Below are 14,786 nucleotides of genomic sequence, written 5' to 3'. Positions count from 1 at the left end.
CAGATTTCTTCCTTCGAGGAATCCGTTTATTACCTGAAAGGTGGGGGAAAGTTGTCGCTTCTGACGGAGCATACTTTGAATGAACTTACTTTGTATTGTTTTGTTTAAATAAATACATCTTTTTCATTTAAAAAGGGCGGAAACTTATTCCCATACCCAATACTTAAATCATCGATAGTAACAAAATGAATTATTTTTCAAAGTGTTCAAACAATCTACTTTATTATTTTGAAAAGGTTTTCCAAGCTTTCTTAGGTAAATAAGCCTTTTTTTTCATGAATGTATGGACTTTCAAGATCATAACTGCATTTTAAAAGTGTCCGTTCACAGCCAAAATTGGCCATTTTTAGATTTTTCCTTTGTCGAACAGTGTAATTATATATATATTATATATATATATATATATATATATAATGATAATGAAATTAAATTGATGATCGTAATGACGCACCCTTTTGGCTTCCAGTTGCAGCATTTTGGCGCTTTCTCTTTCGCGATCGTATTGCGTCTTCAAGGTCTGCACTTCCTCGGCTACCATTTTTGTGACTCTTTCCATGTTTTCCTTGTGCACTTTCATTTCGTTAATTTTTTCCTCGCCTACAACAGAAATGAATCGATAGGTTTATTGCGTTTTGCATATCACGATATTATGAAAGATTTTATTTTACCTTTTTGTCGGAGGACCCTTTCCTCTTCCAGCTGCGTAGTCAGCTGCGTCACCTGCTCCTGCGCCTCAAACTCCTGAAGTCGCGCGGAATGGAGTTCCGTTTGTAATCGTGCTATTTCACCGCTCAGTTCTGAAAACGTGAAAACAAATATTTTATTTAGGACTGTTAATTCGTTAATTTTGTTTAAACTCGGTTGTTAACACAATCTCAAGAGCAAATATAAGTAACATCTCCGTAAACCAAATAAAATTAGTTGCACTGACCTTTCACCGTTTGCCTCAAGTCATCCAAATCCTCGAAGTTCGAGTCCACTTCGTCGGACATGTCGAGATGCAATGACTCATCTGGATTGTTATGTAGAAACTTCTGCGCCATGATTTGAGATCTCCGCTTCAGCTCGCGATTTTGTCGGTACCACTAATATAACAAAACTATATTATTTTGCAACAATTACGTATCACTTATTTAGTTATCACAACAATTCTCATTCGTTATTGATTAAGATTACAAATCACTTAATATATTTTCTATGTATCACCACACAGATTACAAATAATACGCAAATTAAATTATCATGAATATATTGTTACCTGAGAGGCTTGTTGCATAGCTTTATGCATTGCGTTCGTTTCCACATCATATTGGTGTTTTAATTGTTCGTATTCTTTACATACTGCTTCAGAAACTATGGGAAAGGAACAAGAATTTAATAATTTTAGAGAAGATTCGGCTATATATATTATAAGATGAAACTCTTCAACAAGATGTTTACACTTGAAAAAACCTGAGACTTAAAATTTGTAAGGAATTTTTGTTATCTGCGTGTTGAAAATTAGGAATTTTCATGAACTTTTGTCAGATTTCATCAGGAAAATTTTGAAATTTTTCTTTTTTTAAGTTCTGTCTTTTTCTGAAAACATTGTTTTTTTTCTTGATAATGTTGATCAGTTAGCATACACATCCGCATATATTCTCACGTATATTTTCATATGTCTCGTGAGTTTTATTTAAAGAATCAAGATGACACACGAAATTAAGTAAAAAACAGTACAACAAAGTAGTTAACTGTTATTATAGTTGATCATAACTTCGTCTTCTGGAATGTGACGCAAAACAATAAAATTTTAGCAATTAATAAAATTGGATTATTAAAATATTGCATAAAGTTGCAGTAATATATCTGCAATATTTCTCTAAATATTGCAGTAATATCGCAGAATATTGCAGCAATATTTTATTTTAATGGGCATAGAAATATTGCTACAATATTGCAATATTTCATAAAACATTGCTGCAATATTGTAGCAATATTCCTATGTTCGCAAAAATAAAATATTGCTGTAACAATATCTTTATTTTAGACCATGTGAGAAACACAATAAATACTAGCAATTTAAAATGCCTATTACGGTCGAAGCTGGATCTTCGTTGCTTAAATAATTCAATCTTGAATTACTAATATATACTATATATGTACTTGCATATATACCATATTGTAGTGTTTTTCAAACTGCGCGCCGAATTATTTTTCCGGACTTAATAGACGCAATTAAAACTACTCTAGTAATCGCGAATTAAATTGACAAGCAATTTAATAATTTGATGTTACCATGAAGCATCATATATTATAAAGATGTTAATATGTTAAAGCCTCGGTGGTCTAATGGCTTAGGACGCTCGTACGGAATACAAGAGATCCAGATTCAAGTCCCGGCCGAGGTAATATTTTTCGCAATAAATTTATTAATAGTTTTAACATATTAACATTTTTATAATATATGATGCTTGATGATAACATCAAATTATTAAATTTCTTGTCAATTTAATTCGCGATTAGTAGAGTAGTTTTAATTGCGTTTATTTAGACCGGAAAAATAATTCGGTGCGCAGTTTGAAAAAGACTACAATATGGTATATATGCAAATACATACATATTATAATATATATTAGTAATTCAAGATTGAATTATTTAAGCAACGAAGATCTAGCTTCGACCGTAATAGGCATTTTAAATTTCTAGTATTGCTGTAACATTATGCAATGTTTTAATAATTATTCTATTTTTATTAATTTCTAACATATTGTTTAGCATCGTATTCCAAAATACATACGATAAAGTTATAACAAAAAAATATTCGGAGACCTAGAAAGCACATCCAAGGCTTTGTTCAGATTCCCCGAGTACATCCAGGTATCATTTCATTCTTGTTGTTTACCGAATATTAAACAAGAATAACATGACACCTCGGGTGGGAATCCGAACACGCCTTAAAAAAAGGTTGGAAATCTCCAGGAAACTTGCTAACTCGATTTGCGTACTCCTTCTTACAGGACTCTTGGACGTTTTCTCCTTACGAGAAACGTATCCCTTTCGTGGCAGTAACGACCGCGTACTTATTTATCGAATTGTAATATTGCAATAATATATTGCAATATTTTTTCTACAAAATATTAAAATTACAATATTTTGCAATATTGTTGCAATATTTCCAATAAAATATTAAAATTTCAATATTGCTGCAATATTTTTGTAATATTGGGCACTATTGAAATATTGCTGCAATATTGCTATAATATTTCGTGCTGTAGGGGTAGCCACGCACCTGTCCGTAATTTTAGCAGCTTCTGTTCCTTCTCTTGAACTTGCGATTGCAGCACGTTATTTTCTCTCTGCAATTGTTGATATTTTTTCTCCAAATCTACGTGCTCCTTATTTGCTGCAAAAGGTGTTCGAGATTATAACACAGAATGCAATATTTTATCGTAAAATATTTTAATTTCTATTTCCAATTATTATAGTTATGGAACGGTACGGATGTTCGTAGGCTAGATGAGTCAGTTATCATCAAACATCGCGATTAAGTCGACAATCAGATTAAGGTCACATAATCCTTAGAACTATTGAGGAACAATTGATGATGTCATCGTACTGAAAAAAGTTTACATTGAAACAAAATACATATTCCAGCGATGATAGAATGTTTATCAACCGTGATAATATAATAGTTTTTCAGTTAAAGCAAACAATTAGAAAAGCAAAAAATTGTATATGGCTACATGCGTGTAGAAAGTTACTTTAACGTTTCGCGCAAAATTCGGATGAGCCTATTGTTCTACCATCATTTTATTTTTTTTCTTTTTGATGTTATATTCCAAATATTATCTTTAAATATTCTTGCTGAAACTCTGACACGTCATGTTATATGGTATGTATTATGTACGAATCGTTTACAAAGCGTTTGTTAATTAATTAATTATAAATCGTATTCGAGCGACTTTGAGAAAATTGTTAAAATATCTCGCCTCCTGATCTTTTTATGTAAATTCGATCGATCAGCCTGGCTAATCGTCCATCAATCGATGCAACATACCGTTTTAAGAATATAGAAGTAATATTTTTCCCCGTCGATTTATAATTCTATCGCGTATAAACAGTGTGACTAGTGCAGCGTCATAGTCTTCATTTTATATGCAGAAGTGAATCACGACATGATAATCGAGTACACGACATTCTCAGTCAATTTATCCGTGAACTGTGATGAACACGCTCTTTCCATTATTTATAAACTTTTGTTAATAAAAGTCTAACAGAAAAATCAACGCCGAATAATTTGATAAGCTTATATTCACATATCGAAGGAATTTTCAAAAATAAGTGATCTTGTTTCCGATATATTCAAGTATAAATATGTATACGAATTAATTATTTTATAAATAATCGTTTAAGTTTGCACACTTTTCTTACCTTATGAAGTATAAGAACGCTTTAATGTTTCATCATGAAATCGGATGATAAACACGCATTGAATCGTTCGAAATATCAATTCGATATAATGTAAACCTCGCACTTCATAAATTTATATATACGTGTGTGTGCGCGTGTGGCGCGTGCGTGTGCGTGTGTGCGTGTGCACGTAATTAAGACACTACATGTCTACTTATCAATATAGATTCAAATTCTAGTAGTAGCTATTATTTATACAACCACATGACATCAGTTTTATGTTTGACTATCGCAACATTCGACGCTTTTAATAATATTAATAATTACCAGCTTCGCTCTTCTGCAGCAGGTGTTTTCGCCTCTTTTCCGAATCCTCATATTTGCTCTTCCACTTGCTTTCCAAAAAGCTGTTGCTTCTGTTGAGTCTGACGACGTCGTTCTTACAAACATTCACCGGCGTCGTCTTTTCCTCGGATTTTCGCATCTCGATGCTAGAGGTCGACAATTGGTTGTTATTGCGCGACCTCAGCTGTGCGACTGAAGCTTCGAGCTTCTCGAAGGACGCTCTTTGGGCTGCCACATTGCCTGCCCCGCGGCCGAGCTTCTCGAAGGATCCTCTGCGCTTTGGAGGACATCTCTCTTGAGCCTTGATTGTGGCCGATATTCTCGGCACCGGAATGTGAGAGTGAATCACGTTCGAAGACGTTCTCGGTGGCTCCGTGCTCAGAACAATGTTGAATTCCGTCTTATTCATGATGCCTGTGGAAATGAGTACACTTGTTATCTCGTTTATTTTAAGCTTTATTGTAACGATCACGATGAAATATGATAGAATTCCAAAATTGACTATTTTTTGGTTAGAGTATTAAGTCCGCGTATCTTTTTCTAAAAATTCAATGTAAACTTTAAGTCTGTTCGTGTTGTTTGAAATTCTCAAAAAATATTTGCACTTAAAACGAGATAAATAGATATAGGGGAGAATGGGGTAACGCGGCGCAGTGAGCAATACGGATTACGGCGCATTGTTATTGTAGCAATTTGCATTGGCCGACACTATACGAAAATTAATGTTATTTGATGCAATTATGTTTAACTATACGTGGATTGCATAGAATCAAAATCGATGTGAATTTATCCACGTGAATTCTACATTACTATTTCTTATTTTTATTTCCGTTAAATTTCATCAGTAATTCCACGTGAATTATAGGGGAGAATGGGGTAACGCGGCGCAGTGGGCAATACGGCGCATTGTTATTGTAGCAATTTGCATTGGCCGACACTACGAAAATTAATGTTTGATGCAATTATGTTTAACTATGATGTATACGAAATTTCAGAACAAGTCATTATGTTTTTTAATTTTTATCGTCTAAATTTAGTATGATATACTTTTCTTGTCAGATTTGCACCTCAAATACATTCATATAATTTCGTTTCTTCAAAATCAATTCATGACATTAAGATATTATTTGGAAAGCTGAATTTTTAATGTTTTAAGCCCTATACTTTTTCATATTTATAATAGTTTATTTAATTGCAATAATAAATAATTTTAAAGAAACGTGCGCGCGGGCAACGCGGCGCAAACCGTGTTTAAAATGGTAGGGTAGGCTAGCGCATTGAGATGGCGATAAAGCGCGGAGGTGTTGATTCACTTGATTACCTATGCTGATATAAAAGTAAGTATTGCACTTTTGTTTTAAAAAACGTAGTTATTCTCTTACAAATCTGTCATATTTTATTCGTCAAATATTCACGTTCAGGAAATAAAAACGAAAATATACAGTATTTTGAGAGATTATATTTTGAGGTTAGGTCGATGATTTTTGCTTTATAAGCTTTAACAAGCTTTATGCGATTATTTGTTCTTAAAATAAGTTTTTTAAATGATATTCTTTATGTACATATATTGTTACAGATGCGACTTTGTAGCCGTACGACGACAAAGGACAGTTGGAGTTCTGATAAATTGAAATCTGCCCTCGTAGCAGTTTCTGAAGGAACGCATATCGGGAAAAGTGCCAAAAATGTTTGGAATCCCAGAAAGTACATTGCGAAGAAGAATGAAAGCAAATAATGTATCTAAAGCAGTGCTGGGCAGAAGGTGCTATTTTTCTGTCGAACAAGAAAGACATGTCGCAGAGCGCATTTTAAAGATGTGTAATATTTTTTACGGAGTCACACCTGAACAATGTAGAAAAATGGCATTCGAACTGGCAGAAAGAAACAACATCAAGAATCAATTCAATCAAAACTGGAGGATTGCTGGCAAAGCGTGGTTAGAAGGTTTTTTTGAAACGTAATCCATCTGTTACCACAAGAAAGCCTGAAGCATTAAGTATAGGTAGATACGAGGCTTCAATAAAGTCGAAGTATTGAGATTCTACACAAATCTGCAGCAACTTATGGATACTTATCACTTCCCAGCGAGTAGAATATTTAATATGGATGAAACTGGTATTTCAACGGTTCAGGTAACATGATTTTAATGACAAATATGTGTAACATTATAAACAAAATAAATTACGTTTTCAAATAAATTATTAATATGAATTTTGGCAATTTTTGCTGTATTTTGTTATTCAAAGAATTTTCTCTTGTAAAGGACTTTTAATTTATTTATAAGTATGTGGTATTTAAAGTGCGTGCGTGCGTGTGTGATTACGTATTATTTATCACATCTAAAAATATTTATTGTTAAAGGAAACTGACAGAGTTGGCTCCGAAGGGACAAAAACATGTTGCTTCTATCACATCAGGAGAAAGAGGGAGAACTACAATGGTTATTTGTGCAATGAGTGCAAGTGGAATCTATATACAGCCTATGTTCATTTTTTGTAAACAAAGAATTTTCTACGTATATGGAAGACATGCACCTGAAGGATCTATAATAAAATGCACTCGAAATGGCTGGACTAATGAAGAGATGTTTATGATTTGGCTACAACATTTCGCTTATTGTGTTAATCAACAAAGGAGAATCCAGTGTTGTTGGTGTTGGATAATCATAATAGTCACATTTCATTGTCAACTTACAGTTTTTGTACGTATAATTACATACATATGCTTTCATTACCTCCGCATACCAGTCATCGAATGCAACCTCTAGACGTAAGTTTCTTTGGACCTCTTAAGCGAGCATATTATCGAGAAGCCAATTTGTTTATCAAATCAAAAAACTTGACGAAAATACAACCTTCTGATTTGCCAGGTAATTTTAATTGTTATTAAACAAGGAAAGATCAAAATTCGGAAACAAAAAATTTATAACAATTATTCTTTATTAGAACTTTTTGGAAAAGCTTATAACAGAATTGCTTCTATCAATAAAGCTGTAAATGGGTTTAAAGCATCTGGTATTTATCCCATTGATCCATGTGTTTTCGAAGATTCAATGATTAAAGATAAAGGCGGAGAAAATTCAAGAAATCGTCTAAAAAAGGAACTAAGAGAAAAAAAAAGCAGAGAAAGAAGAAGAAATTCACAAAAAAAGAGAGATGAAGGAGAAAAGGAAAATGGAAAAGAAAGAAAATAGTATGAAAAAAATGAAAGCGAACACAAACATTTGAATTTAATATTAGAATTACTTAATTATTTAAGAATGTGATTTATTTAAAAAAATTATTTGCAATATTCTTAACATTCTATGAAGAGATTTAATTTAATATTACTTAAAATGGCGCAGTAAAGTTTTATTTACAAATAAGTACATTAAGATTGATTATAAATTGATTTTTCTGTGATTTCACTTATATTTTTGATATTTAGAATGTATATGATACGTTATGTTGTTTATCTTATCTGAAATGTTTATTTTGAAAAATTAAAAGTAATTTACTTGGAATATCTATCTTCAAACAATAGGTTTATGCTGAATAAAGAATAAAAATTATTGTAACATTGTTCATCCCTCATTTAACCTCATATAGACAATCTATTCAGAAAGTTTTAACGTTGGCTGATTTTCTGAAGCTTTATGCATGCTCGTTAATAATTGAATAAAATAAACATTACATTCTTATTGAAATTTTTAACTAAAATTCAACACAAAATTAGGAAAAGGTGTTTATTCCAACGATCCTTTAATATAGAAACCGTAGTGCGCCACATTACACGATGCGCTGAGTAATACGACGCAAATAAACTTCTTTTATAATGCAATAATTTCATATATTACAAGGTGAAAATATTATTAAATCTGAAATACAGTGATAGATGAGAAGTTCAACTTTAATTTTACCTTGTTTTTTATTGCGTTTAAAACGTTTTTTATAGTAAATATTCCACTTTTCCTTAGGTGCGCCGCATTCCCCCATTCTCCCCTATATTCGGGCATTGAAGAGAGAGAAAGTAAAGATTCTAAGGGCAAAAAGTACAAACAACGCGAATAGACCTATCATTTACGTAAAAAATTTCCTTTTTGATAAAATACGTGAGAGAATGTAATTAGTAAAAAAATTTTTCATTATTATCATCATTATTATTATTAAAATAAACAGTGAAAAAAGAAAAAGCATTAATTTATCGTCTCCTTAAAAAATAAAAAGATTGAGCTTCTCACAAAAAGAAATTATTTTTTAATTTGACAGAAAATTATTGACTAATGAAATAATATCGTAAATAATAAAAATAATATGTTCTTATGATCAAATGTCATTTTTATTTCACAATCATTCTTTAAAAAAACCATCCTTTTTTAATTGTCACGACTTTAAAGATCACTTTTTTTACAATTTATATAGGGTAATGTTCACCTAATTCATTCATGATAATAACTCAAACATTACGTTTTTTATATAATTTTTTTGATTGTCACTTTTTAAGTAAAAGATCGATGTATTATTGAAATTGTATTTTGTTTTATGTCATTTTACAGAAGATACGGCTTTTTTATGCCATTAAATACGAACACTGGTAGATCAATGGGGAGGTCACGGGACCACGACCTGCCTCCACCCCCTTAGAGTACCTTTTTTTAAAAAATATTTATAGCAAAATGTTATATATATCTTTATTTATAATATTTCTGAAATCATAATTTTGATATTATAAAAGTATTTTTTAGTGTGTTTAAGGGACTCCTATATAAATATAAAAAACAGATTTCATTATATATATATATTTTTTATTAATATAATTTAAACTAAAACGTTTTATGAATTATACATTTAAATAATACTTTTTTTTAATGTAATAATTTAAATAATAGTTTAATATTCCATCTTTTCATATTTGACTTATTGTTAAACAAAATTTTGCTTGTGGCGCATCCCTCTTGAAATTTCTGAATCCGCCAATGAATACGAAATGTATCGATTCCGATAAGTACATCGATATGCCTTCGTTGATATTTGAGAATATGTCACTTTGACAAGTGTCTTGGACGAAGAAACAAAATTCCTAAAACGTATTGTATATGTATTTAAATTCTTTATGAACACTATCATCGTTAATTCATTAAATTGCATAATCGACATTCACAGAAAAATAACGCGCCACGATTTAAATTTTGACGTATTGCTTTCTTATTTCAAAAGTGAGTGCAACTCAAAAAGTTAAGTTTGCCAAAAAACAAAAATAAAAACTATTTTTAAATTTAACAGAAAATTACTGGCTAAACAAATAATATTAGAATATATTTTTAACATTGATCAAATATCATGATCAATAATAATTTTATTATTTACGATTCACAATCCTTAAACCCACTGTTTTTAAACTTGTAACAATTTCGACGATTTTTTAAAATCATTCTTTTTATGCTTTGATGTTTTAAGGATTTTTTAATAAAGTTAAGTTAATTCACTTTCGATGAATTGATATGTAATACTTACTTAACTCATTCATAGTCATAACTTAAAAATTGTTTTTGAATTGTTATTTTTGAAGTAAGGGAGCAATATGCGACTACTCAAGAAATAAACTTACCCAAATGCATTATCATCACCGGTTAAGGTTAATAACATTGAACATTTCTAAAAATATACATATTTGTCTCACTCTCGACAGTCAACAAGTTTGAAATAACTGCTATGTCAAAATATTCTTATATGCCCAATTCTTATTGTACGGACCATATTTTACCAATATTTTTTATTTATCTATTGTTATCTCATATATTAGATTATATCGATAAATTAATTTAACATTATATAATTCACAAAGAGAGAAAAGCATTTCGAGAATATCCATATTTTATTAACTATTATTTATAATTTAACAACATAAAAATTATCGAATTGATAGTATTGTACAATATTACCGTGATCAATTTATAAAAAATTATCAGATTTTAAATAAAGATTATTGCGATTATTAATTATTATTGTGTTCAATACCTCATGTACTTATTGTTTTATGATATTACGGCTATTAGCAAAAAGAGATTGAATACTCTTGATAAGATCTGTCGTATATACATATACATTCATTCACGCCGCAAAACACGAGTTGCCGGAATAGAGGTTAGTGCGTTCTAAAATAGGATTCTCTACCAAAAGTATACCTAAGAGTTAGGTTTAGACGCACGTGTTGAGCTTCGCGGGAGTAAAGCAAATAACTCTCCTGCGAGCCATTTAAAGTTAATTCGTCGGAATGCGTGTCTGTGTCGAGACTCGTGCGGCTCGATCGGCTTAAAACGACATAGGGTTGAATGGTTTCGGTTGTTTCCCTAAACTAGTCCGCCAGGTGTTACGATAATTATCATTCTAACTTCCGCCAACATCAACGTCCCCGTGCGAAAGTTCGAAAGGCTCGCAAAAATTCGCTCAGGCGAAAAACGAGACGGGATACTTCAGTGGAATACACAATTCGACATTCAAGACGTTAATTAATTCTTTCATTTGCATTGGAGTGCATGCATAAAGTAGGAAAGACGGTCCAATGTTTTTTGAAATCGATAAACTGAAACGTATTCTCAAAGAACATTCAAAATATAGGAGTCCGTTTTACACAAGCGAAAACATAGAGTATTAACCCTTACCATACTATCTACAATTTGGTGCCTCATCCATACCAACCAGGGTCACTAGAAAATCTCTTCGTTTTTTCTCACCTCTTCAAAATAATTCAAAAAATCTCTAAAAATTCACCAACATACTTCCAACATTCTAGAATAAATATTGACTTTTCATTTTGGAAAATAATAAAATGTAGTATAATTTATAATTACCGAAAGATTCGTAAGTTGGGAAAAAATGGCATTTGATTTAAAATATTATAACTTTTCATAATAAATGAATATAAAAAAATCACTCCAGGGTTTTGTAATTTAGATATGATGTTATGAAAAACAAAATACTAGAACTTCGAATTCTACAAAAAGTTGAATTATTTGAACACGTGAATGCGAGTAATTTTCAGTAAAGGACATATAGAAAAAATCGAGTTAGAATACGCATTTTTTTATTTTGTTGTAAAATAATGTATTTTTTCATTAAAAAAATGTAAATTTTAATATACATTTAGATAAATATGTAAAGAAAAGCGTGACTCGCCTCTTCAGTTTTATCTATTTTGTCTAAAAAATAAATAATTCTTTTAGAAAAAAAAATTTTTAATGAAAACAAACATTCAGACATTAATTTAGAGTGAAAATAGAATATTTATAATAATTTTGACACAATTTTTATTTTTACAAAAAAGCTATATTCACAAGGGTCACTAGTGTCTCACGTCGCCTTAAACTGCACGTCAGTCATAGGCAGATTGACGGCCGGGGTCGCACCACCGCGCACAGGGATCCTCCCCATCACAAACTTTTTTTACGCGGCAATAACAAACGTCGGGTTGACCGAGCTTGCGAGAAACTTGCACGAATAGGAATCGCTCGGTCACTAATTACCCATATTAGTACGGTAAGGGTTAATTCAGTACTCGATAAAATAACAGTCAAATAAGAGATTTATCGAACTCTTACAGAAATCCCATTTACATAATACTAGCCAATTTAATACTGAAAATTACTTCTCATTCACAACAAAATTGCAGCAACATTGCAACGTTCCAGCAATATTGCAGTAACATATTGCAAACGTTACTACAAGCTTCTATATGTTGCATGAGTTATTTAATTACTTATTTTGTATAAGTTAATTATTAATTATTCATTTTGAGTATTAAAAGCACCCCTACAGCATAAAATTGCAGCAACATCGCAGATTTTGCAGTGATATTGCCGTAAATTTTGTGCTGTATGGGCACTGTTGTTCAATGCTTTTAATACTCAAAATGAGTAGTTAATCTATATTTATAGAGAAAGAATGCGCCGAATTAACGCGACTACAGAATTAAATTTCCAGTCGTTATTTAATTTTATAACTTATTCATTTTTCCAGTATTAAAAATCATTTTATTTAAATCAGGAAAGATTTAATTTAATTTGGAATAGAACGATTGTACCTATACACTTTATGCTTATCGAGCTATTAACACTTGCAATCATTTTTTTTTGCCTCGCATTCACTACACTCACTACAGTATACCTAATGTCATTGATCGTTGCACCGCACGTTAATTTTACATATACATTTCTATATACACAGTGTATGCATAAATACTGGCATGCGGGTATTCGACGTCATGCATTAAGGAGTAGTGAACCAAATGTTCGATAAAATCCGATTGATAGTACACGGACTAAATTTACGAGTTCAGAATTAAGTATTCAATATTAAGAAAATATAGAAGATAATGCTTCTAAGTAAAACGTATCTACATACGTAAACGCTCTACATACGTATCATAACTGAAATGACAAGTCAAGAATCTTTGACACACGTCACGTTTAAAAGGAATTAGCAAAGGAACATGCAATTCGTTGTTCTATCATTGTAAATTTATTTAGACATTATAGATTATTTGAATATAATTGAATGATAATTTTAATGTAAAAATATCTTTCTTTTGTAACATTTTGTAACAGAATACATTTATTTTGTATAATATTTCTTGTTCACTGTCAATTTAGCATTTTCTTTTTCTGCTTAAGAAAAATTTCGATTTACTTTTTTATAAAATTAAAAGCGTCTCTTTATTATAATAAAACGAATATCGAATGTCGCAAAGTATTTTTGCAGTAATAAAATTCCGCAAACGCGCACGTGAGTCATACGTGCGATTTTAGATCTAATTAAATGCAGAGTGTGTAATTTTCGTTTTCTTTTTTATACCAATCACAATATAAAGTCTGCTTTAGACTTAGTTGAACTTCTTGCACGGTTCATTTCTGCTCTTTTTCTGTCCACATTGAGAAAAAAGAAAAAATGAACGATGCAACAAAGACCGTATATGACTTTTAATTGTCAATTACGTCGTGTATGTGCGACATAATGGACTTTGGAGTTTTACGTCAGATTATGTGTTCGGTAAGCACTGAAGTCCTTTCACTTTACCAGTTTTGCATCAAAGAACGATGTACAGCCCGTTTGTTATACGTGAAACACTTAAGGGTCCTCTACATAGAAGTCGTAGACGGTCATGGAGTCTTAAGTCGTAGGAAACCAACCAATCACAATTAAATATAAGGAGAATACTCGATTGGAATTGGTCAGTTTCCTATGACTTAAGACTCCACAACTGTCTATGACTTCTATGTAGAGGACCCTTTGGATCTCATTCAAAAAAATACAGAATTCGGATTCGTAATTCATGCGACTCATTCATTCGTCTCACAAGTCACGCCGTTGCAGACGAATAATCGCAAGTGATCACTCTTCTCGAAATCACGCGGTTCCTCGCGAATTGACTCGCGAAGATGATCGACACGAAGATCACATGACCGAGACAATGAGATAAATTTTTTTTCTTATGAGCGACAGATGGTTGCACTCACTTTGTTCGTTGCACTATTACGTGAGGTCGAAAGTGTCAGTTTCTTTCTTTCTTCCCTCGCCCTCGCGATGGATTCAGCACTTCGAGTGCCGCACGGTTGGACTCGGACTGTGGCCAGAAACTCGTACATACGTTCTCTCCGGCGCACGTCCACGAGCGTACTGACTTCGTGCGGGAGGGCCGGGCTGACCGGGAGCGCGTGCGGCGTGCCTCGTTGTATTGGCGGTTGTAACGTTACATTATCTCGTGGCATCGCAGAGACTATACGCGAAAAAGAATGCGGGAGAGCGGTGTTTTCTTTAAGGAAAACCGATCGAGTGTGCACGCACTCACACACGCACCTTCCGCGCAGCGTACTACGCGGTAGCCTTCGATGTAACGTTGCTCGATGTTGAAGGTTTTATCGCAATTTGGATAACGGATTAGCATTAAGGAGGTTGTAAGGCTGAGGCGGGCAGTGAGAGGGGAATACTTTAATACAAAAGAAATATGGAGTTTAGCCAACATTTGAACATTAAAATTTGAAGAAATAAATAGCTAAAATTTAAAGAAATATGGAT

General features: G+C 32.1%; 1 protein-coding gene and 1 long non-coding RNA gene across 2 annotated transcripts in view; one reads left to right on the top strand and one right to left on the bottom strand.

The window, feature by feature from the left end:
* LOC108766379 (shootin-1) overlaps positions 1–14,600 on the bottom strand; it is an 18,815-nt gene extending 4,215 nt beyond the window's left edge. Inside the window, exons 1-7 of the mRNA XM_018515643.1 lie at positions 14,228–14,600; positions 4,720–5,151; positions 3,272–3,385; positions 1,259–1,353; positions 932–1,085; positions 669–797; positions 452–597 (exon numbers count right to left, since the gene is read on the bottom strand). Of these exons, the coding sequence (XP_018371145.1) occupies positions 452–597; positions 669–797; positions 932–1,085; positions 1,259–1,353; positions 3,272–3,385; positions 4,720–5,146 (1,065 nt within the window). The 5' untranslated portion in view covers positions 5,147–5,151; positions 14,228–14,600. The remainder of the gene's footprint in view (positions 1–451; positions 598–668; positions 798–931; positions 1,086–1,258; positions 1,354–3,271; positions 3,386–4,719; positions 5,152–14,227) is intronic.
* Positions 6,009–7,896, top strand: LOC108766388 (uncharacterized). Its single transcript, XR_001940369.1, has 4 exons — positions 6,009–6,074; positions 6,314–6,869; positions 7,099–7,606; positions 7,683–7,896. It is a non-coding gene; the product is annotated as an uncharacterized LOC108766388 (long non-coding RNA).
* Positions 14,601–14,786: the final 186 nt, after the last annotated feature.

The sequence above is a fragment of the Trachymyrmex cornetzi genome, unplaced genomic scaffold (assembly GCF_001594075.2).
Source record: "Trachymyrmex cornetzi isolate Tcor2-1 unplaced genomic scaffold, Tcor1.1 scaffold118, whole genome shotgun sequence".
NCBI classification, from domain to species: domain Eukaryota; kingdom Metazoa; phylum Arthropoda; class Insecta; order Hymenoptera; family Formicidae; genus Trachymyrmex; species Trachymyrmex cornetzi.
The sequence above is the reverse complement of the archived record's forward strand: the minus strand, read 5'-3'. Positions and strand labels throughout refer to the sequence as shown.